The sequence below is a fragment of the Octodon degus genome, unplaced genomic scaffold (assembly GCF_000260255.1).
Source record: "Octodon degus isolate 3935 unplaced genomic scaffold, OctDeg1.0 scaffold00229, whole genome shotgun sequence".
NCBI lineage: Eukaryota > Metazoa > Chordata > Mammalia > Rodentia > Octodontidae > Octodon > Octodon degus.
In genome coordinates, this window is record NW_004524805.1 from 486,086 (window position 1) to 510,772 (window position 24,687).

Here is a 24,687-nt window from a genome sequence, read left to right on the forward strand (position 1 = left end):
TTAAACTGATGCTTTGGGGTTAAACTAGTAAAGTCCTTTTGTTGACTTCTTATCATACACACTGTACCTTCCCTTATACATTTTTTTCTTTCTCTCCCTACTATATTTTAAGATCTGAGACCAGTTTGTCTTAATTTAGATTTGCATCTCTAAAAGTATTTTGATTACATTTGGAATTCAATAAATATTTTAATTTTGGTGAAGTTGAAAGATGAGTTAGCAAAAGTAATTTATTTTTCTGCCAAACTGTGTCACTATCTTACCCTCTTTTTCATATTTTCTATTTTAAAGTATATAGTCGTGTGTGTGTGTGTGTGTGTGTGTGTGTGTGTGTGTGTGTATGCAGTGCTGAAGACTGAACCTAAATTTTATATTAGGCTACATCTCCAGTTCTCTTTAATTTCTTTTATAAATTTGTGACAGGATTGCATTAAGTTGCCCAGGCTTGGCTCGAAGTTGAGATCTTGCTTCAGCCTACAAGTGTGCTAGGATTACAGGTGTGCACCACCATGCCCACCGGGGGCCATGATTTTGGGGTGTGGGCATAATTTTTTTTTTTTTTTGCTCCGAATGCCTTCAGGGCAGGTTTGGCTGGCTTGAATTGTGGGGATCGAACCCCAGCAACCTGAGCCTTGTGGGCATAATTTTTATACCTGGCATCGTGAACACATACTTTCATGGTTCATAATAATAGTGAAACGTGTCATAATTTATTTTTATAAGTGCACCACCATACCTAAACTCATGTCTTAATAATTAAAAACACTAATGTTTCAAAAATAAATACTTACTTGGATTCAGAATCTAGAACAAACAACTTTAAGACGACTAAGAGCACGGATGATGCTATAATTCCAATGGACATGACATTTATAAATATGAAGATCACATGGTAAAGACTCTTCCACAGTCCATGCAGACCTTTTCTGAACTTTTCATCTAACGCACACTCCTAGAAAAGGAGTTTTGGTTAGATATGCAAGTTCCATAAACTCTTACATTCTAAAGTAGATTAACGTTTTAGTGTTGGGATGATGGAAATATTTTGTATATTGACTGTGGTGATGGTTACACATATAACTTTATTGTTAGCACAAAGGGTACAGCTCAGTGGTAGAGCGCTTGTCTAGCATGTAGTCCTGGGATCAGTGTATCCTCATATTGTCAGTCTCTCCTATCTCTGTCTCTGTCTCTCTGTCTCTATGTATATGCACACATACATGCACGCACACACATATTTTAAGCAATGTATCGTATTTTTAAATGTACCTTAATAAAGTTATGTATAATCTTTTTTTAATTTAAAAAAAAGAAACTTCAAGACAAAAAGAGAGTGATAATGGTTAATAAATTCCATATTGTTATCTTTAAATTACTCAGAGTACAAAATAATATTATTGTCCAAAGTTATTTATAGGGACAGCCAAATAGCTCAGCAGATTAAAGTGCCTGCAAGCAGGTGCAGGAGGGCCAGGAGTTCAATCCCAGGGCCTGCCATGCCAGCCCCGCCCCTGGGGTGCACTGAGAAGGCAATCGAGACTGGGCGTGATGGTGTATGCCTGTAATTTCAGTTCTTGGGAGGCTGTAAACAAGTCTGATCTAGTAGTGAGACCCTGAACACCCTGTAGACCCTTCCTTAAAATACAAAATAAATACATAAATAGTGCTTGCTTCGGCAGCACATATACTAAAATTGGAACAATACAGAGAAGATTAGCATGGCCCCTGCGCAAGGATGACACGCAAAGTCATGAAGCGTTCCATATTTTTAAGTATAAAATACTTTAAAGTATTCCTGTTCAGTCTTTTTTATTCAATCACATTCCTGTATTGAAAAAGAGCAAATATATCAAGTAAAAAGTAGTTTTTTAGGAGGAATAATAAAACTATTCAATGGGGTTTCAAGCTCATGCCAAGATTTATGAAATATTTAAAATCAAATAATATATAGTTAGGGTGAGAATCACAACACGCAATGTATTAATTATTGAAACTGTCCTATTAATTGCTTTTGAAACTGTCTCATTGCATTTGTCCTCAATAAAATTAATTTTAAAATGCTAAATAAATAAAGTTATTTATAATCTTAAAAGTTATGTTCCAAAACACAGGCATAAAGTGGTTAATAGCCTTGTAAATTATGTATGCTTATACTGCTAGCTAAAAATAAGTAAAAATAAATGCTAATTGATAGGAGATTAGTTATACTTGTCTACTCTAAACAGTATGCACAAAGGGGCTGGAAGTATAGCTCAGCAGCACACCACCTGCCTAGCAAGCTTGAGTTGGAGAGTTTGATTCCAGGTACCAAAAAATAAATAAAATACCAGAAGGGACCAAATCAATTTTAAGCTTTAAGTAGCTAGAGGACAAGAAATGGAAGAGAAAGACAAACTTTTTGTAGCTTTGGAACAAGCTGGAGGTTCACTCTATACAAAATATTTCCATATTTCAAGAGCAAGAGAAGGATCTAAGCTGGGTACTGACTCCAACTGCTATGAAGAGAGGTGAAGACAGTCTGCTATGAACTGCCAGGGGAGGTGAGGGGCAGTACTTCATAGGTGCCAATGCTTTTACATGTAATATCTATTTTATTTAATCTTTACAGCATAAGAGATACTTTACAGATTAAGCACAAATAGAAACAGGTTGGAGAGTTAAGAATTCTTCTAAGACCATATAACTAATCAATGGTAGGTCAGTTTTCAAATGTTGTCACTGTATAAGATCCCACACTCTACCTACATGTACAGGTAGTAGCTGCAGAATAAAAAGAAATGGAAAAATGAAAAAGAATTTTGGAACTGAAAATTCCCAGATGAAATCCAAGTCCTTCATAATTACAATCCGACTGTGTTGTTACGGTGCTGGGATAAATCTAGGGCCATGAGCATACTAAGCAAATGTCCTATCACTGAGTTATATGCCCAATCCCTGTGAATGAAGCATAAAGAAAAAAAAAACAGTATCTAAAAACATCACATTAAAACTATAATGACAATGTATTAATTATTGTAACTGTACCTACTAACCTGTCTCATTTGAAACTGTCTCATTGCTGCTACTTTCTCAATAAAATTAATATAAAAACAAAACAACAGGGCTGGGGAGATGGCTCAGTAGAATAAACACTTCCCTGGCAGGTGCAAGGGCCTGAGTTCAAACCCCAGTTCCGCCAAACACACAAACAAACAAACCAACAACAACAAAATAAAACTATAATGAGTTCAATGTTCCATGCTTTCAATTCTGATGGTTTCTATCTCTTTTAAATATTACTATCTACATTCTTTACCCTAACACCAAGTAAAGCGAACAGCAAACCCATACCTTATGTGAGGATGTAGGTTCTGCTGTGTGAGGAGTTTCAGGTAATTTGCCAGGTGAAGCATGTTCATCTACAGTGGTTTCCACATTCCTGATATGGTGCTGGCTGGTGGTCTCCAGTGAATTCACACTTTCTACTAAGGAGGAAGAGCACAGGTAGCAAAATACTAATGGCATGCTGGGGTCTCTTCTACAAGTCCTACGGTTACTATACTAATAATGTCTAGGATTGTAAGATCAAATATTTTACCATGGGAGGGGAAAAAATTTTTAAGCACTAAAGAAAAACATATTGTTGTTTATAAGGGGCTACAGATTTTGTCATACAGAAAACCTAAATTTTAAAAGCTCTATTTTCAGTGGAAAAATGAATACTTCATCTTATAAATGAACCTTTACAGTATTATTATAAATGTCTATATCATTATATGATAAAAGTGGATAGCTACTGGAAAAACATCACTGTGCAACCAGCACTACTTACATTTTACTGTGGCTCAAAACAGCTTCCTAAGGTCTTTAACTGGACATAAAAGTAACACATACATACATATTATGAAAGGTTTTGTATTTTATTTTTTGCAGTGCTGAGTTAGATTAAAGCAGAGCTTCATACACTTAGGCAACAGCTCTAGCCCCTGTAGGTTTGTTTTGTTTTGTCATGATAGTGGTATTAAGCCCCAAAACACTTTACAACTGAGCTATAGCTCCAGCTTGTTTTATTTTATATTTTGAGGCAGGGTTTCCTAAATTGCCCAGGTTACCCTCAAATTTATTGCCTCAGCTGCCCCATTATCTGGGATTATAGGTATGCTTACTTTTTAAACATTAACTGTAATTAAAAATATATAGCAATTTTATAAGTAATGTAAAAGTTATAAACTTAAAAGAATATATAAACTACTAAATAGTTTCTTTAATATTTTAAAAAGATCTTTCAAATTACCTTTTTTGAAGAGGTTGGGAAGGGTAAATAAAATGTCATTATTTGGAGAAATAGAGTACAGCATGCTTTCTTCCAAAGGAAGGGTGTAGTTTGAACGTGTGAGTATTCCCTGGTCCTTAACTAAAATATCAATTTCAATAACATCCTTTTGTTGAACCTGTTAAAGAAAAAATAAGTACTTAAAAAAACCCAAATGGCCCAGCACCATATTAATTTAAAAGTGCATTTTTTTGCCTGATGTCTCTAGTTAAAAAACTTGTCCTATTCAGACAATTATTACTTATTCCTTCCCACTTTGAAATATTTAATTTTACCTTGAACATACTCATGTCTGCTTTAGCACTAACAATTGTAAGTTTAATTTCAGTTCCATAGACTTAGAAAAAATGGTAGTTGAACTATGAACCAAACTTAATCTCATTTTCTTTGTTTAATGATGTTTAAAATATTTTAAATGATATAGATATGTATGAAATGTGAAATTTCAAAAATTAATACATATCAAGTGCTAAAACAAGTCAATTGTAAATGATTTGATACAGGCAATTATTAGGGTACCTTCTTAATCAAGTCAGAAATCAATAAAATAACTGAACACATCCATAGCAAGAACAAATATAAACCTTTGTAACTGAATTCCCAATTGATATGCACACTAACTTACTTGTCTTCCATCAATCTCTACTACCACTTCTTGAATGACAATTAGTTGCAAACTGGAACCTGATGTCATTGGCAACTCATGAACTAAAATTCTTACATTGACAATTCCAAAATATTCCTTTTCCTCCAAATTTCCCAGATCATCATTCTTCACTATAAGAAAAAATAGTGACAGCTTTGAGCAAAATTTGCTGCCATATTTGTTACTGAATTTGATTATTTTGATATTTACATGGAACGAGAGTTGAAAACTGATGCTGGCTTTCTTCATCCTTGACCTTAATACTATTTCAGATTTATAAAAACAAAGACTATTTGACAAAATCTTACAAACAGCTTTCACTCATTTGAAAAAGGGAAATGTCTGGCTGCCCTTAGATATTGTAAAAAATGTTACACCAACAGCCTCCTTCTACACAGGTCAGCAGTAACAGAGCCAACATGGTATAACTAGTTTACAAAGTAGTCTACAAGACACAGTATATCCCATGTTTTAGCAAACAAAGAACATTCAGGCTGGCCAGATAGCTTAGCGGACTAAAGTGCCTGCTTAGGCAGAGCCCAGTGGCCGGGGTTTGATGCCCAGCTTGCCGTGCTGGCCCCACCCCTGGGGCGCGCTAAACTGGTGATTGAGACTGGGCATGGTGACATATGCCTGTAATCTCAGCACTTGGGATGCTGAAAACAGGAGAATCACTATGAGTCCGATCTACATAGTGAGGCTCTGTAGATCTGGTAGACCCTGTACTAAATACAATAAGAAAAAAAAGAACATTCATTCATTCATTCACTCATGAAGTCCAATAATAGAAGTAGCCCAAATAAAAATTGTGGGTTGTTTTATGAGCTTTAATCCTTTCCCAGTAAAGTTATTTGCTCCTCTTGGAGAAATCAGGAACAAGAAAGAGATGGGAGAGATGATTATTACTCCCTCTAATGAACAACAGGATAGGACTCGCTATTGACCACACTCCCTTCTAGCTAGAAATCCAGTGGAGATGGGGTGTGCTAGTTACAGTAGTTACAGAGCAAGTGGCTATTCTATTAAGACAAAAAGTGCTGCAGAAAAAGGAAACACAACACACATCAATGAAACCTTCAAACAGGAGCAGTATTATATGCTACTTTCCAAATACTCTCAAGGCTATTTGTCAAAACACCCAGATACACATTCTGAAAGTAGGCCTAGGTGTTTAAGCTACTAGTCCTTTTGTCCAGACTCTCCTGATACCTAGTTCATTAACCTCTTACTATAATAGTTACCTATTTTCCCCTTTAGTTCCTCCCTTTCCAAGCCATCTATACCACAGGGCCTAATTATCTTACAGCGGTATTACCGTGATTGTAAAGCCTCTAGGGTCAAGCACTGTCAGTGACAGTACCACTAATTTCCTGACTGCTCTTCTCCTTCGGGTTCCTCACCTACAGCCCATGTTCCCTCTCTAGTGTGCCTAACACTCATATCCTTTGATATGTACAACTGTAATTTGTCCCCTCTCTCATTGTCGATGTTGAAATTTGTAGGCATGTGCCTTTTATTTTTGTTTTTGATATTCTTGTGGTGCTGGAGATCAAAACTAGGGCCTTGTAGTTAGGCAAGCCCTCTGTCACTAAGCTACTAAGCTATATCCTCAGTCCTTTTTTTTTCTGTAAAGATGAGGGCTTGCAAGTGCAGGGTCCTGAGTTCAATCCCCAGTACCACAAGGAAAAAAAAAAAAAAAAAAAAGATGAGGGCTTGCTGTGTTCTCAGGCTGGTCTCAGGCTTCTGAACTCCAGCGAACCTGCTTCAGCCTCCGGAGTGCTGGGCCCACAGGCTTACACTATCCAGCTTGGCTTCCAGACAGTGTTTTAACTGTTTACTGCTGATCTTCCAGCCTTGTCAGCAGATCTGGATGGCCAAAGCCTACGGCACAGGAGACTCAAAGGATGAGAAACCCACTGCCTCTCTCCCGCCCTCTAAATGTGGGCTAGGCCTAGACTCTTGTTTCTGACAAACAGCACAGTACCTATTCTTCATTTCAATCTAATATTATTACACATTTAATGTAACATGTCTTCTTTAAGTAACTCAAACAATTTTTCTTTTTGAGACAGGGTTTTGCTATGCAGTGTACACTGGCTGTGAACTTACTTTGTAGCCCAGGCTGGCCTCAAACTTGTAACAATACTCCTCAACCTCCTAAATGCTGGGATTACAGGCATGTGCTACCATTCCCAGTCCAAAATTTTTAAAGATTAAAAAAAATTTCTACTGACATAAGCATATAGGAAATTGAAAATAAGAAAATCACACAGATGCATCATTTTCTTCTTATTTTCTGTAACTGCAGCAGTGGTACTTTGGTTCACAAACTTAATCCGTTCTATGATTTTGGAAAAAAATGTCCTATTTGTGTTTGTGAGGTTAAGATGATCATAGGTGTGTTTGTCACCTAATGTAGAGTTTGCAAACGAAAACAAAAATTCTGCCGAACACTTTTATTTCGTGAAACAAACTGTTCCACAGACAAAAGCATTTGCGAATCAAAGTAGCACTGTATCTCTCCACACTTTTGGTTCTTGCTCTCCTACCTCTTGGCACATTCTTATATTAATCTCAACCAGGCCTCCAAGCACGTGGGAGGCTGAGGCAGAAGGATCGAGGATTGTTGTGAATTTGAAACCAGCCTGGGCTACAGAAGTGAGCTCAAGGCCAGCCTGAATTGCATAGTGAGGAAAAAAAAAAAAAAAAAGATAGGTTTTAAAATGATTTAGGAGTACTCACCTATTAAAGTCTGACAGCTTATTCGGGTTACACCACTATTTACAGGTAAGTCATTTACAGATACCTGTCCACTTTCATAGGTTATATTAAGAACAACCTTAAAATAAAGCAGCACATTCATTAATTCAAATCATTTATAAATGATGACAAACTTTTCATGTCAAAAATACATTATTTTTACAACTAAATTAGGTGTATTGATGCGATGGGTTGGATGCAGTCTGTCCCTCAAGGATTCACTTGTTGGAGGCTTGGTCCCAACTGCAGCGGTGGTGTTGAGGCTGTGGGACTGCAGATGTGGGGCCCTGTGGGGCGTCCTCACAGCGCTGGGAGCACACCTTCAGAAGGAACGGGGCTGCAGGCTCTCTCCACCTCCACCATGCGCTCCTTTCCTCAGTGCCACACTAATGCCAGCAGCTTGCCCCTACCCCCCATAACTGTGAGCTAAATCCATCTCCCTTTCTCTAAAGTAGTCTGGTGTAGGGATTTTATTTTAGTAATAGAAAATGAGTTAATACAGTAGTAAAAGTACAATAAACTGCATAACACGTGGCTAAGTAGCATATGGAAAACATAATCAAAAGAAACAAACCTGTTCTTTAGATACTTCCCCATCATCTTTCAGTGTTGTTACATTAATTCTGATACCACCCTGCAAAAGAAATATATATGCACAGGTAGCCAGTTCATATATTGAGGATGAGTCAGGTCTTTTTCTCTCTCTGGGTATTGAACCCAGGGCTTTGTGTTTGCTAGGCAAGTGTTCTGGCGCCGAGCTACATTCCCCAGATCATTTTCACTTTTTTATATACCCTTTTATTCACAATTCCAAATTTTTATAATCTATATACTTTTCCCACTTAATTGTGAAGTATATCACCTGTGAGCATATAATACGCAACTGTGATATAAAAGAAAATATTGTTTTATGTACCTACAACCTAAGTTAAAATCTGAAATATTACCCATGCACTCAAAGCCCCTGAATGAGCCTCACAAAGTACACTCCTCAACCAGAAAGATCTATACTGATTTTTTTTTAAAAAAGATAGGCTTTCATTAGGCAGTTCACAGGATGTCCTCAAACTCTCAGTTAGCCTCCTGCCTCATCCTCCCCAGTGCTGGGATCGCAAGCATGCAGCACCACACTTGGCCCCTGATTTCCATATTAATCATTTCTTGCTTTTCTTTTTCTTTTTTTTTTAATGCAGAACTGGGGATTGAACTCAGGTCCTTGCATTTGCCAGGGAAGCGCTTATTCCACTGAGCCATCTCCCAGGCCCCTCTTGCTTTTCTTTATAGTTTTACTATCTGTGTATCCCTCTTTAAACATATTTCTTATGGCTTTATCTGTTTTTGAGCTTTACTTAAGTAGAACATTTTGGAGATTTCCAGGAAGATGGCAAAGTGGTGAACAGCTGAGAAATAATCTCCTCAAGATTTAGTATACAGATGCTGGAATATAGCAACAGGAGTGCAGAATTGTTCAGGATCTTACTACTAGATCGGACTTGTAGTGATCTGCCTGTACAGCCTCCCAAGCCCTGGGATTACAGGTGTGTGCTACCACGCCCAGTCTCAATCACTGTCTCATGTGCCCCAGGGGCAGGGCCAGCATGGCAGGCCTGGGGATTGAACCCCCATCCCCTGCACCTGCTTGCAGGTGTTTAATCTGCTAAACTATTTGGCCAGCCCTAGTAACATGAGAAAGAGGGGAAGTGGGTGTCTGGGACCCAGCAAGGATCTGAAATGAGAACTGAAGCCTATGGGGACAGAGAAGAGACAGACATGTCAACAAGGAGGAGGAGGTGACAAGCAGTGCTTTCTTCCTGAGCCCTAACTCACTGTGTTGGAGGGACAGCTTGAACCAGGCTACTGGCAACCTGAGGTCTCCACAGAGAAACAGACCAGTTCAGTGGAGCAGTGGACTCAACAGACAGAAGTTATTTGGGTTCAGACATCCTCTAGGAGAGGGCAACTGGCCAGTGGCCATCTTGGAGAGAGGCCAACACGAGCTGAAAACACAGAACAGCTGTGGGTTGGGTCTATCTCGTGGCTGCAGTATCAGGGTGAGGCTGTGGAGTTCAAGTTGGCAGGAGGCACATGGAGCGCTGCAAGCTGAACAAATTGGATTCCAGCCTCACAGCCAGAAACCAACCTCAATTTCAGTGAAAATAAAGGTGAAGGTTTGTTGGGACTATCCACTACCCTGCCACAGCTACAGCTCACTTGCTGGGATTAATCAATACAGACATGTACTGTCTGCCCACTTTGTCACTCCTTCAAGTGAACTTTATGTCATTTTTTTTCTTTTTTCTTGTTTTTATATAGAGTGGGAACATTGTTTCTACTTTGTTGTTCTTCTGGTTTTTATGTCTTCCTTTTTTCTTCCCCTTGTGTTTCTTCACCAGTTTCCCAAAGTTGATGTAATCTTCCTTTGTTCTCCAGCTTTGCTTCAATACTCTTCCTCTTCTATTTCTCTATTTTTCCCCCTTTTAATTTTCTCCCTTGAGGGAAAAATTGCTACAATGAGGACATATTTACTGTATACAATTTTCCAGTTTGTTTTAGACTTTGTTATACAACCATAAATTTAGTTCTTATGGTTAAAGGTGACAAATTAATAGTTATCACAATTTTTCATCTTCTAAGCTGTGTTTGATGCTATTGTTATTGCTAATTGTACTATTTTAGATAAGGTGACACAATTGTTTTAATCAGTTGTGTTTTATGGTATGCCAAGACTGAGATTGCCTGTGGGTCATTCAAACAAACAAACAAAAACAACTATAAGCCAGTATCAAAGAACCAGGGATTAGACCAAACAGGCAGCAACTTCTCCTGCCCAATTAATTGAAAAGCCAGGCTATTGCAACAGACTCAAAACCCAAAAGCTAGCTATACTGGGAAGACATCTCTGAGAAGCAGTCATTTCCTGAGGGTTCTAAATACTAACAAAAAGGGCCAGCCAGATAGCTCAATGGACTAAAGTGCCTGCTTAGGCAAAGTCACATGATATGCCCGCCCTGCCCCCAGGGCACACTGAGACATTGATTAAGACTGGGTGTGGTGACACCCACCTTTAATTCCAGTGCTTGGGAGGCTGAAAACAGGAAGATCACTGCCAGTCTGATCTGTGTGTAATGAGACCCTGTGGACCCTGTACTAAATATATAAAAAACAAGATTGAAAAATACTAACAATAAAGCTACCTGTCAAAAGCAATTGACAAGCATCAAAAAGGAATTAAACTTAAAAAAATAGGAAATAAGACATTTAAGCAAGGTGCAAACCCAGAACTCTAGCTCAGCAAAGGTAAACCCAGCAGGTTAGAATAATCTAAAAGCCACCTGCCTGGATCATTATTATTATAATTTTTAAAATATTTACTTGGTACAGGATCTTGCTACAAATTTCACACTCACAGTGATCCTCCTGTCTCAGCCTCCAAAGCACTGGGATTACAGATGTGTGCCACCATACCAGGTTTTGGTGGCTGGCACAGCATGCCTGGTATGGTATGCCCAATGTTCCAGGGTCTGCACGGCATTTGTTACTGGAGCTCGAACCTGGGTCTTTACTCTTGCCAGGCACTTTAAGGCAGGCACTTAAACCTCTGAGCTATCATGCCAGCCCCCACCTGGATTCTTTTAAGTGGTAAGTAACAAAGCAGATGAATGAGAACCCAGAAAAAAAAATCAAATCACAGATAATTCCTCCAATAACTACAGAGATGATGACCATAATGAAAAACATACTGAGTGGCTTTAGAGCAGATACTGATAAGAAAAAAAAAATAGAAGAGCTTAGGAAAATGACTGAAACCATGAATGCCTAACATAAGAACAAAATGGGATCCATGAAACAGATTGAAACAGATATCGAGAGAATAAAAATTCAGCTAAAAGTATACACAGCAGAGTGAGTCAAAGTGAAGACAGAATATCAGCCCTACAAGAGTGAGTGATCGTGCAAAGAAAGATTTCGTTTTTTTAATGTATTTGGTACAGGGTCTACAGGGTCTCACTATGTAGCTCAGATTTGAAGTGATCCTTCCGTTTTCAGCCTCCCAAGCACTGGGATTACAGGTGCGCACCACCATGGCCAGTCTTAATTGCTGTCTCAGTGATCCGCGGAGCAGGGCCAGCATGGCGTGCTGGGGATCGAGCCCTGGCCACTGTGCTCTGCCTAAGCAGGTGAGCTAGTCTGCTGAGCTACCCAGCTGGCCCTAAGAAAGATTTCTTAAAAATAGTAAGGGACCATGAAAAAGTCAATCCAGCAGCTGCTAGATGATACAAAGAAGAACAAAAAGTTGATCAGTGTCAATGAAAAGCAGGACATAACACAAATGATATTAAAAAAAAAAAAAACCAAAAAAACAAACTTGTTCACAGAAGTAATGGCAGAAAACTTCCCAAGCAGGGAAAAAAATTTGACATACAGACAAATGAGGCATATAGAACACCAATCAAAAAACAAAATAAAACAAACAACCACAACAAAAAGACACCTAGGCATATAATAGGCAAGATTCTATAAATTCAACACAAGAACAGAATATTAAAAGGTGTTAGAGAAAAGAAACAAATCACCTACAAAATAAAGGCCATCAGAATCAACAGCAGACTTTTCAACACAAACCATCAAATCAAGGAGAGCTTAAAGTAAGGAATTTCAAGCCCCAAAAGAAAAAACTTTGAACCCAGATGGATACAAGGAAAAACTATTTTTCAAAATTGATACAGTTATAGCAATCATTGTTAGTTTTCTATTCTTGTTTTGAAATTCTGTACCACTTTTGTTTCATGTTGCTTTGTTTTTGTGGATTTTTTCTTTAAAACAAAAATTTAAAAAATTGATACAGAAAAAGATACTTCCATGGGAAAGAACACCTGAAGAAATTCATGAACACCAAACCAGCAATCCAAAATATCCTGTCATTCTATAAAAACAAAACGAGAACTACAACTTCATGAACTGAATCTAACATGCAAGGAAAGCAAGTCAAGCATGGGGGGGGGGAGAACAAGAAAATAAAGTCACAAGTCAGTAAATATCAGGTATAAGCATCAATGTAAATGATCTCAATTCACCAATAAAAAGAAGTAGATTAGCAGAATGGACAAAGAAGCAAGATCCTGCCAGGCATGGTGGCACACACCTGTAATCTCAGTACTCAGGAGGGTGAGACAGGAAGGTCTTTGCAATTTTGAGACCAGCCTGGACTACAAAGTGAGTTCAAGGCCAGCCTTAGTTGCATAGTGAGACTCTGTCTCAGAAAAATAAAAGCAAGATCCAACGCTATGCTGCATACAAGAAACACACTTAATTTAAAAAGAAATTCATAGAGCGAAAGTCAAAGAATCGAAAATAATACTTCATACAACAGGAACCCAGAAAATTCAGAGGTTAGTATTCTATTTGCAGACAAAGTGAATGTCAAGACAAAACTGATTAAGAGAGAAAAAGGTTACTACATCCTTGTTAAGAGAACAATCCAAGAAGAAAAGATAATACTCATATATATTCACTAAATATGAGCGGCATAAATAAATAAAACAAATATTAACAGACATGACAAATCAAATAAGCTTTAACACAGTTGTAATTGGGTAGATTAATGCTTCATTGTCACAAACAGACAAATCAACTACACAAAAAACCAAAGAAATATCAGAACTAAACCAAACTTGAACAAATGACTTAGTAGATCTCTACAGAGTTCCATTCCACATTAGAATACACGTTCTTCTCAGATGTACCTAAGACTTTATTCAAAGTAGACCACATACTAGCTGTTCATAGAACATACATAAGTAAATGCAAAGGAACTGAAATTATATCATGCATATTATCAGACCACAGTCCATGAAACTGCAAATCAATGGCCAAACAAGCCACAAAACCCACATATACATGGAAACTAAACAACACTCTCTTGAAAAACCAATAGGTCACAGATGAAATCAGACCGCTTCTACAATTGAACAATAATGCCAAAATAACATATCCAAACTTCTAGGACAGAAGGAAAGCAGTCTTATGAGGAAAATTTATAGCAATGAATTCTCATAACATAAAAACAGAATAGGACAACTGAATAACCTAATGTTGAAACTCAATTTTTGAGAAAAAGAAGTGCAAAGCAAGCCCAAAGCTTATGTTAGTGAGGAAAGTGTAATGATTGGAACAGAAGTCAAGGCAATAGAGACTAAGAAAATACAAAGAATGAATGAGATGAACAGTGGGTTCTTTGAAAGATTAAATAAGGAGCCAGCCACCCACCTGTAATCCCAGCACTTAGGAGGTGGAGGCAGGAAGATCATTGTGAATTCAAGACCATCCTAGGCTACAAAGTGAGCACAAAGCCAGTCTGAAATGCACAGTGAGACCCTGCCTCAAAATAAAAAAAATGAAGAAAAGAAAAAGATTAATAAAATTGACAAATCCTCAGCCAGTCTTCCCCCTAAAAGGCAAGAAAAGACTCAAATCCATGTAGTTGGGGTGAAATCACAACAGATCCTGCAGAAATCCAGAAGATGATCAATATCAACTGTTTGACAAAGTCAAACACCCATTCATGATAAACACCCAAAAGAAAATTGGAATAGATGATCTTAATCCCAGTATGATAAAAGTCACATAGGAAAAAACAGTCATCATCAAACTAAGTTGAAAAAAACTGAAAACTTTCACTCTAAAATCAGGAACAAGATAAAGATGTCCACTGTTACCATTCTTATCCAATATAACTTCAGAAACGTTGGCCAGAGTAATGAGATAAGAGAAGGAAATAAAAGGGATATGGATGGAAAAGGAAGAAGTTAAATTATCATTATTTATAGATGACATGATGCTCTACATAAACTTCACCAAAAGACTTCTAGATTTAATAAACAAATTCAGTAGCAGCTGGATACAAAGTCAACACTCAAAAATCAATAGCATTCCTGTACACAAATAACAAACTCACTGAGACAGAAATAAGAAAAACAACACCTGTCACAGTAGCACCCCCCAAAAAGAAAGACCTAGGAATAAAAACCTTTACATTGAAAACTACAGTATTCTGAAAAATGAGATAAAAAAGGATTTCAGAAGATGGAAATATTTCCCTTGTTGTTGGGTAGGAAGGACAAATATAGTGAAAATGGACATACTTCCAAAATTGTTATACAGATTTAATGCAATCCCAATCAAAATATCAACAATATACATCACAGAATTAAGAGAAAATACTCCTAAAATTCATTTGGAACCAGAAGAGACCTAGAAGAACAAAAGCAATTCTGGGCAACAAAGACGAGGCAGGTGGTATACCAATCCCTGACATGGGGCTGGCCAAATAGCTCAGTGGATTAAAGCACCTGCAAGTAGAGGCAGGGGCCAGGGTTCGATCCTGGGCCTGCTGTGCCGGCCCCACCCCTGGGGCCTGCTGAGATGGCAATTGATACTAGATGTGGTGGAGCGTGCCTGTAATCCTAGCTCTTGGGAGGCTGTAAACAGGCAGATCACTACAAGTCCGAACTAGTAGTGAGACCCTGAATACCCCGTAGACCCTTCCCAAAAAAAAAAAAAAAAAAATCAATCCCTGACATGAAATTATATTACAGCTAACTGACAAAACAAAGAGACAAATCAGACCCAAGGATCAATGGGACAGATCAGAAGATGCAGAAGTGACTTGAAACATACTCAATTACCTGAATTTTAATAATGGAGCTGAAAATCTTGGAAAAAAGATGACCTGGAAAAACTGGCTTTCCACATGCCAAAGATTAAAACTAGACTCATATCTTACAACATGCAAAACTAATATCAAAATTAGTCAGTGATCTAAATAGTAAAACAGAAACACTAAATCTTTTGGAAGATTGTTGATAAGAAACATTTAGCTGGAAATGTCAAACCAATAACAAATACTGGCAGGGCTGTGGGGAAAAAGAAAACCTCCACTGTTGGTGGAAATGTACTCTGGTGTAACCATTGTGCGAGTAAGTGTGGAGATTTTTCAAAAAACTAAAACTAGAGGTTCCATTTGAACCAGCTATTGCCTTTTTTGGTATCTTTCTAAAAGAACTAAAAGCATCATACCATAGCAATATATACACACCCATGTTTATAGCAGCACAGTTTGTAATAGCCAAATCTTGGAAACGGCTCAAATGCCCATTAACTTGTGAATGGATAAAGAAGATGTTGGGTTTTTTTCTTATTACAGTGGAGTACTACTCTGCCATAAAGGATAAACATTTGACATTTCCAACTAAATGAATGCACCTTGAGCCCATAGTGTTAAGTGGAATAAATCAGACACACATTTAAATACCACATTGTTTCTCTGATGTGAGAAACTGAAAGTGTAAGTAGGGACCAAGACGTATAATAGATATTAGAACTGGGAAGACAATTTTCAAGTGCAAAGGGGAACAAGGGAGGGGGAGGAGGAAAGAAGAAACAAGAAAAAAAAAGAGACTAGAAGAAAAAAATAGAGGGCTGGGGAGATAGCTCAGTGGCATAAGCGCTTGCCTGGCAAGCACAAGGTCCCGAGTTTGATCCCTGGTACTGCAAAAAAAGCAAAGCTTTTGTAATAAAGAGGGGAAAGGAGTTGGAGGAGGAGAGGGGAATGGAACAAAAAGAAACAGCAAGATATATCAAATTCCCTATGATGAATGTGATTAAGTTTACTGATGGCATGCTTTCTGTAGAATTGAAAGCAGTACTCTAAGAAGTCTTCACTACTGACCATAGGAACTACAACCTGTCATTTGTTAATCATATTCTTTCCCAAATTTTTCAGACATTGTTGTCCTAGAATAAAACAATGTCTATCTTATATACCTTATCCTTAGTATTGTATTCTTAATTTTGAAAATAGAAAAATGACTCATAAACATAAAAAATAATATACAAGTATTACAAGTATAATCTAAAATATCACCTCCTCCCAGAGAAAAACTCATATTGGTTGCCAGCATTTACACTTTTGAAGTGACTGGATCATAGTGATTCTAGCTTTATTAGTGATGTAGTACACTGATAAGTTCATACTTTTTTGCTTAGACAGATGCAGGGCCCATGGGTTCGATCCCCAGTCTGCTGTGCTGTCCCCCCGCCCCCAGGGCACACTAGGATGGTGAATGGGACTGGGCATGGTGTTGCTCATCTGTAATCCCAGCACTTGGGAGGCTGAAAAACAGGAAGGGTCACAACAAGTCTGATCTGTGTAATGAGACCCTGTAGACCCTGTAGTAAATACATTTAAAAAAAAGAAATCATACTTTGATGGCATTACTGAGGGATGACAACAATAGGAAACTGGGCCGAAATGCAGAGAGGAGACCATTGTGTGTGACCCTGAAGACTAAATCTGGTCCCCGGGCCCACATCTCTCTGGTTCTCGCTCCTTGTCTCCTGGCCACCACAGAGCAGCTTTCCTCCACCATGCCTTCTGCAGAGCTCTGGACCTAAAGCACTGGAGCTGGGCCACTGTGGATTGAAACCTCTCAAACTGAGCCAAAATAAGGCTTTCTTTCTCTAAGTTGTTTTTCTAAAGTACCTGCTTGATCACAGTGATGAAAAGGTGTTTCTTGGCATTGTGAATATCCCCAATATTTTTATTTATACACAACCATGAACCACATAGCAATGTTTCAGTCAACAACAGACAAATGGTAGTGGTCCCATAAGGATGTATCACCTATTGATGAAATAGATGTCTGTCTCTGAGTGTACTTTACAATGTTCACAGAACAATAAAATCATCTAAGGATCCACTTCTCAAAACAACCTTGTATGACTGTATAACTTCTTAAAAATGAGAGTAAGATTGACATGATTTCACAAGTTTGGCAGAATCTAGGGGCAATCTATGGAAAAAGGTTCATACCACGTAAGGATCACACCATATATTTAATCTGACTTTTTCTTTTCTTCTCCTTCCTTCCTTTTTTTTTTTTTCTTTTCTTTTCTTCATGTCTTAGGGTCTTAACAATGAGCTCCAGCTTTTGTTTTACTCTGAAAGACAGTCTCACTAAGATACTAAATTGACCCTGGCTAGGCTATTTAAGCTGACTTTGGCGCACTTACTTCTTTTTTTTTTTTTTTTTATGGGATTGAACTCAGGCCTTTGTGTTTGCCAGGGAACCACTTATTCTCCTGAGCCATCTCCCCAGCTGGTGCACTTACTTCCTAACTCCCTTAGGAACCCATAAGGCTCCCAGCTAGTCTTTCCTCACCATCAGCCTGGGTTTCTCTTGATTAACTTTTCTCTAGTTTAAACTTGTATTAGAACCAAAGGAACACTAAAACAAATCATCTAATAAACCATCAACTATGAAATATTTTGTTTTGTGTTTAAAATTCAGTCAAAAGTTCTTCCCACTGAACTAGGAGCTCTATTAACTATTGTTCTAACAGTCAAGCCTCCAACAATGTTCTAAGAAACCTTCCTCAGCTTCTGCCTTTCAGCTTTTAACATACACTGTATTTTTAATAACTGACTGCCCTTATATGTATGTCACTTGCTTAGTAAAGTACTAGATTTATAAAACGTCATTAACAAAACAAACACATTGTATTTTTCAGAGAAGGAAGTTTAACTAATGCTTTGTGTAGAGCAGGGACAGGACTCTGAGTGGCAGAGTGCATGACTTGCACACACACAGTTCTGAGTCCAATCCCTAGCCTCTTCCTCCTCATTACCGTCCTTCTGTAAGGACCATTATGGACCCACTGCAGAAGAAATTCCACCTGGCACCAAGTTGGGAGCCAAGTCATGTTTTCTGCTCTGAGAATCTTTGACTGAACTGGACGTTGGGGCTGGAAGTGAGGGTTGTAGGTTTGGATAGTGGGCGACTAAACTGAGAAGTTTCTCCCTACTCGTTTCCATTTTTTCATTTTAAATCTTTGTTCATAGGCTGCCTCTGGAACACAACTACTTTCCTAAGGAAAGTGAGATAAATATATGGTATAAAATAAACACAATCGGGTATGGTAGTACATGCCTGTAATCCCGGGCTGAAGCAAGAGGCTTGCAGAGAATTTGAGTCGTCTGGACTAAAAAACAAAACAAAACAAAAAAAACCCTCAAGGCCAGTATGAACTACAACAGCAAGATCCTATTTCAAAAAAAAAAAAATAAATTTTTTTTTTCAGTTTGTCAACTAACATAAAAAAATTCTTAGAGTATAATAAATCTGAAGCACTAGAGAAAGATGAAGGTTTTTTTAAAATTTCAATCAGTTTTAAATTAATATCTGGGTAGATATACAGATAGACAAATGAACAGATAGGTGATAAGGCAAATGAAGTATAAATGTTAATATTGTCCATGAACGCAAGCTTTCAATATGGTGCCCGCTAATAATATGTGGCAACATAAATTTAATTAAGATTAAACACAAATTTTGAAAGTTCTCCACTTAGCTTCATTTTGTGCTCACTGGTGACAACAGGCTAGTGGGGACTGTAATGGCGAGGATACATCAACAATCACTGTGCAAAGTCCTACTGAAGAGCTTTTAGCTAATAGAGGGAACCACTGTAAAATTCTTACAAATTTTTTAAAAATTAAAAAAAAAAGCCTAGATCAAATCAGTTTAGCTTTCCATATGTATCAACACCTAGGAAATAGTGAGGTTAGAGCTGAACCTACGAAAGTGGAATGAAGACCTAAGAAGGAAGAGCTGAAGTAGTACATTTACTAAGAGCCAGCCAGCCCACAAAGCAATAGTTAAAAGATTTTTTCCTCAAACTGTATGCAGAGAAACAATGTCTCTTGGATTCAAAAGTGACAACGATGAATCTTCAAAATTAGAAAAGGAGAAAAAACGATGTCCACATTTCTAACTTTAAAGTTATTTCATTTTTTAATCTGGTTTCTGGAGCACGTTTAATGCATTCCTATTTTTAATCATATGCACCTGTGGTCTGCATATATTTCATATAAAAGTGGTTCTTAGAGCTTGCAATATTGTGGCCCCCTGGAACGTGCAAGCAGAAATAAAACTAAGAAATACTCTCATTTTTGTATCCAGGGACAGTAATGTGGTAACTCTAAACCACTATTTTTTTTTTTTTTTAAATGTATTTAGTACAGGGGCTACCAGCGCTAGGATTACTGGGGCTGGCCACCACGCCCAGTGTCAGGCGCATCTCAGTGCGCCCCAGGGGGCGAAGCCAGCAAGGCAAGCAGAGTATGGAACCAGGCGCTTTAATCTGCTGAGCTATCTGGCCAGCCCTTAACCACTAAATTTTTTTTCCAAATGTTATTATACATATTCCTATTCAAGTATTGATTAGTTAGAAAAGGTGTACTTCCCAGTTTCGCCATTCTGGGAAATTCATGTTTTAAAATTGGCAATCTTTCCCTTAAAGAAGGGTAACAACTATCTGCCTCGCAATATTCTAACGCGGCGGTTCTCGCCTCCCGGGCTTCAGATACCGAGGGACGCTCCTGCAGCAGCTGCGCCCGGGAGGGGCCGCGGCGGCTCGGTCGGGAGGTGCAGTATTGCGCACCCCTGCGGAGGCCAGCTGGACGCGGGCGCCCTCGCGCTCGCCAGACACACGCCCCGGCAGGCCGGCCGGGCGACCCCGCGCAGCGCCCTCCTCTCGCCGAGCCGCGCGCTGCGTGGCAGGTGGGCGAGGGCGGCCGGCGCCGGGCAGCTCGCGGCCGTTGGGTCGCGCCTCCCTCCCCTGCCGCCCCGTCTCCTCGAGCGCGTCTCCTCGAGGGCTTCTCCTCACAACTTCGCTGCAGGACTCGCCTCCGCTCCCGCCCAGAGTTGGGAGGCGTCGCCGCGGCGGTCGGAAGGTGGCGCTTAGGACCCGTCCGTCGGGCCCGCCCTGGCCTACCTCCGGGGCTCCGGGGAGCGACGGCTCCGGGACGGCCGTTATCACCCGCCCGGCCACGGGAAGAAGCAGGAGGAGCAGCCAGAGAGCCACAGGCGCTGGTTCGGGCCTTTCCATCTTGGACGACTCGGGTCAAGCGACGGGGAGTGAGGGCAGAGCCGGCGAGGGCGGGACGGACCTTCCGGTGGCTGAGCAGGTGCGAGGCGCGGAGCTGGCAGCTGCTAAATGAGGAGTGGGAAGGCAACGGTGCTAACCGACGAGCAAATTGCGCATGCGCGCTGCCGCGCTAGGTGGGACGCCCTCCAGTCGCGAAAAGCGTGCCCAGATTGCTACAGCCTGGGTTATTTTAGTTTTCGAGGCGGGATGTCGCCTCGGGCTCTCCAGTGCTGGGATCACACGAGTGCACGACCACACCCGACTGGCCTCAACCTTATTTCCAGAGGGGATTCTTAAACTTGACATCTCTGCCATCAACTTTTTCATTTGTTTTAAAGAAAGAAAAAAATAAATAAAAACAATATAGAATATCCAAACAAGATGTGAGGAAATTAACAATAGTTCTTATATCGCATATTATTATCCTTTTTTTTTTTTTTTTTTTTTTTTTTTTTTTTTTTGCAGAACCGGGGCTTGAACTCAGGCCCTTGCGCTTGCCAGGGAAGCACTTATTCTACTGCACCATCTCCCCGGCTGCATATTGTTATCTTCAAAGTAGTTGTTAGATTACCAGATACAGGCATACAAAATTGATCAAACAATACAAGCACAGTGTGAACTCAGGACCTTGTGCTTGCCAGCAGGCACTTTTGCTACTGAGTTATATGCCCAGCCTAAGATTTCTATGCATTTCTCTTCCATTAGATTTACTGTTTCTGTTTTAATATTTAGATCTGTGATCCATCTTGACTTTAGTGTATGTGATAAACATGGGTCTAGTTTCAGTTTTTGGCACGCTGAAAACAAGTTTTTCCAGCACTGTGTATTTAAGAAACTATCTTTTATTCCCAGTGCACATGTTTGGCCCCTTTGTCAAAATTAAGGTAGTTAAGTGTGTTTGTAGTTGTATCTGCATCTTCTAATCTGTGCCATTAATCCTCAGGTTTGTATTTTTGCCAGTGCCATGCTAATTTTATCACAGAAGCTTTGCAAATAATGATAATTTAACTTCTTTCTTTCCTATCCTTACTCCTTTTATTTCTCTCTCTTGTCTAATCGCTCTAGCTAGTGTTTTTACAAGTATACCGAAAAGGAGCAATGATAGTGGACATCCTTGTCCTGTTCCTGATTTTAGAGTGAAAGAAAGCTTTAAGTTTCTATCCATTTAGTATGATGTTAGCTGTTGGTTGCCATCAAGTTTTCATTTCCTTTGTTACTGTAAGTTTCCTTCCTCTGGCGGGAAAGAGAAGCCAGAGAAAAGTAAAGACATCCTGTATTGCTTGGTGCGGGAGGGCTGTGGAAGGTCCCTGGGAAGAAGGCAGGCCAGCAAAGAAATTATTGGGCTGGGTTGGGGCGGACTTGTATGGGCATTGTGGTATGGCAACAGGAGCTGACTGGGGCAGGCTTGGTACATGCTCAGCATGAAAAACAGAGGAGGAAGTTCATGGTTAATCAGGGGAACAGGACAGAAGTCAGTCTGGGAGCAGCTTGCCCTTGGATTTGGAATCCCCATACTACTCTGATGACTTGCCGCCGTGATGACCCATCAGACAGCTGTGTGGATGCAAAGCCATCAGTTACCTTAAAACTTTATATCAGAGACCAGCTCACGTTTGTGTGTTGTAAGGAGTGTCTGTATTGTAAGGATAACTCTAAATTTACCCAGCCTATCTAATCCCCGCTTAAGTCTGAGGATACCGAGATAAAGGAGCAACTAAATTTTTAGGATTTGCAAAGACTCCCAGATGCCACCTTTTACAACTGTCCAGTTCTAGATATACCCTCTCTTCCATCACTAAGGATGCCTAGAATTCTTCAAACCTATAATTACCCCAGACTCTAGGAAAAAAGAGCCTGACACTACCCCTGGGAAACATCATCTCCCCAAGTGATAGTAAGTACCTCATGAACAGAACAGAGAGTCCAAAAATCAGCACCAAAAATCTTTGGAACTGAATGGCCTCTCAAACTGTAAATATTCCTCCAGAACTGAAATAATGATTCAGCAGACCCTGGCTGTTTCATCTAACCCATAAAAGCTGGGCCAGTTCTTTTGTGAGGCCAGTCTAAACTCCTTCATCAGAGTCAACCCTTCCAACTGCTAAAGCTGGAGTTCTTTCCCAACTCCCCATTTCTAACTAATATATTTGCCTATAGCAGCCTAATGAATCTGCCTTGTTTTACAAGGACAGGTTTTGAGATGATTTTCAGTGATGAAAATGCACAGACCTGCTCTGTGGAGTATGCTGAAGTCCCAGTCTCTTTTGGGGGATCTTTTTGACCACCATCTGGTGACGTGTCTATTGAAGGAAATAATGGCAGTACTTTCTTTTCTTTGTGGCTGTCTCAGCCCATCCTGGGGGCAGGACTGGCACGGCATGTGGTACCAAGGATGGAACCGTGGTCCCTGCATTTGGCTAAGCTTGCCTAAGCAAGCACTTTAGACCACTGAGCTATCTCACTGGCACAATAATGGCAATACTCCAGAACTCTATTATACATTAATAGAACAATTCCTATTTAGAGGGAGATTATTTTTATCAGTTAAATGCACATGAGAATCACCCAAGTAGCATTAAAAACTACTGAGCTCTCCCTGGGCACATGAGTTTCTGATGTAGTCAGGGGTATGTCTGGGGTACCAGAACTTTAAAGTTATCATGTGGGGTGTGTGTGTGCGTGTGTGTGTGTGTGCAGCCAAGATTAAGGACCAACCCTGTCATTAAACATTCAGCATCTAACCCACCACTGTGAACCAAGCACACATTAAATGTTTCACAATCAGCTGACCGTTAGAGGCAGCACAAAGAATGCATAGGATGACATTTTGCCTCTCAGCTTCTTAGGACCTCTTTGCCCATGTTTACTTGTTTTCCTCAGCGAGGTAGAGTTGCCCAGTGCCTGTCTGGCTTTCACTTGCCCCAGTGCTGTCTCAGTGGAGCTCAATGTACTGCAATGGCTGTTATTTTTAATTTTCTGAGCCCCTCTAAATCAGAGAGTATAAAGAAATTCAAGTATTTCTTTTATTTTCCCCCCTTTGATACCAGAGATTGAACTCAGGACCTTGTGCTTGCCAGGAAGGCGTTTATGCCACAGAACTATCTCTCAGGCCCCACATATTTCCTATTAACAAGATTGTGTATTGTTTGATAAAAAATTCTGAAACATGGATGTTAAGCAGATTAAAAAATGTGTTTAATCTTTCTTTGAAATGATACTGTCTTTCAGTGCTAGGGACATAACCTAGAGACTCACCACTCCTTAGGCTGATGCACAAGGATTGCTATGAGTTTGAAGCCAGGCTGGACTGCAGAGTGAGACAGGAAAAAAAAAGAAAAAAGAAAAAAAAATCCCTGTCTTTGAGTTCATTTTTCTTCTTCACTCAACAACCCCACTAATGCCACATTAGTGGTGCATTTTTTTTACTAGAGTGAGCTACAAAATGTTTGGCCAAAAGTTCATTCAACTAACAGCTTGCTTACTTTGAGAAACTGCATAGCAATGTTAAATTATAAGTGGTTTCTGCAATGAAGTCCTACCCATGTTTGAATTCTACCTGAAAACATTGGCCTTTTCACTGTTTCAGACTTCTGCAATTAAAAATTAATCTGTTGGTGCTTTAGTTACTTTTCTTGTTGCTGAGACAAAATGCCTAATACCCAAATTTAAAGGAGGAAAAGTTTATTGTTGCCCACAATTTGTAGAGGCAGGGTGGCATGCCAGAAGGGCACTGTAGAGAAGAAACACACTATGGCAAAGCAGCAGGCAGAAAGCAGCAAAGCGGTGGCAGCAGCCCTCTTCCTGTCCTTTGGGTGGGTAGGACTCACACCCAGGTGGCGTACCTTAATCCCAGCATCACACATCCTACTTCCAACCACCTCCGAAAAGTCCCACCCAATGACCAATTGAGGCTTTGGGAGGACATCTAGATATAAGCTGTAATAGTTGTTTAGCAAACAAGAAATGTAGATATGTGAAATTT

General features: G+C 39.6%; 1 protein-coding gene and 1 non-coding gene across 3 annotated transcripts in view; one reads left to right on the forward strand and one right to left on the reverse strand.

Annotated features, from left to right (window-relative positions):
* The window catches only part of Ginm1 (glycoprotein integral membrane 1), a 25,225-nt gene extending 4,423 nt beyond the window's left edge, over positions 1-20,802 (reverse strand). Inside the window, exons 1-7 of one of the 2 annotated variants that reach the window (XM_023705784.1) lie at positions 20,553-20,802; positions 8,293-8,352; positions 7,701-7,797; positions 4,938-5,089; positions 4,274-4,430; positions 3,331-3,461; positions 792-952 (exon numbers count right to left, since the gene is read on the reverse strand). In XM_023705784.1, the coding sequence (XP_023561552.1) occupies positions 792-952; positions 3,331-3,461; positions 4,274-4,430; positions 4,938-5,089; positions 7,701-7,797; positions 8,293-8,352; positions 20,553-20,666 (872 nt within the window). In that variant the 5' untranslated portion in view covers positions 20,667-20,802. Of the gene's footprint in view, positions 1-791; positions 953-3,330; positions 3,465-4,273; positions 4,431-4,937; positions 5,090-7,700; positions 7,798-8,292; positions 8,353-20,552 lie in introns of both variants that reach the window. The other variant, XM_023705783.1, reaches the window with a different exon arrangement.
* On the forward strand, positions 1,664-1,770 carry LOC111813825. Its single transcript, XR_002818982.1, has one exon. It is a non-coding gene; the product is annotated as a U6 spliceosomal RNA (small nuclear RNA).
* Positions 20,803-24,687: the final 3,885 nt, after the last annotated feature.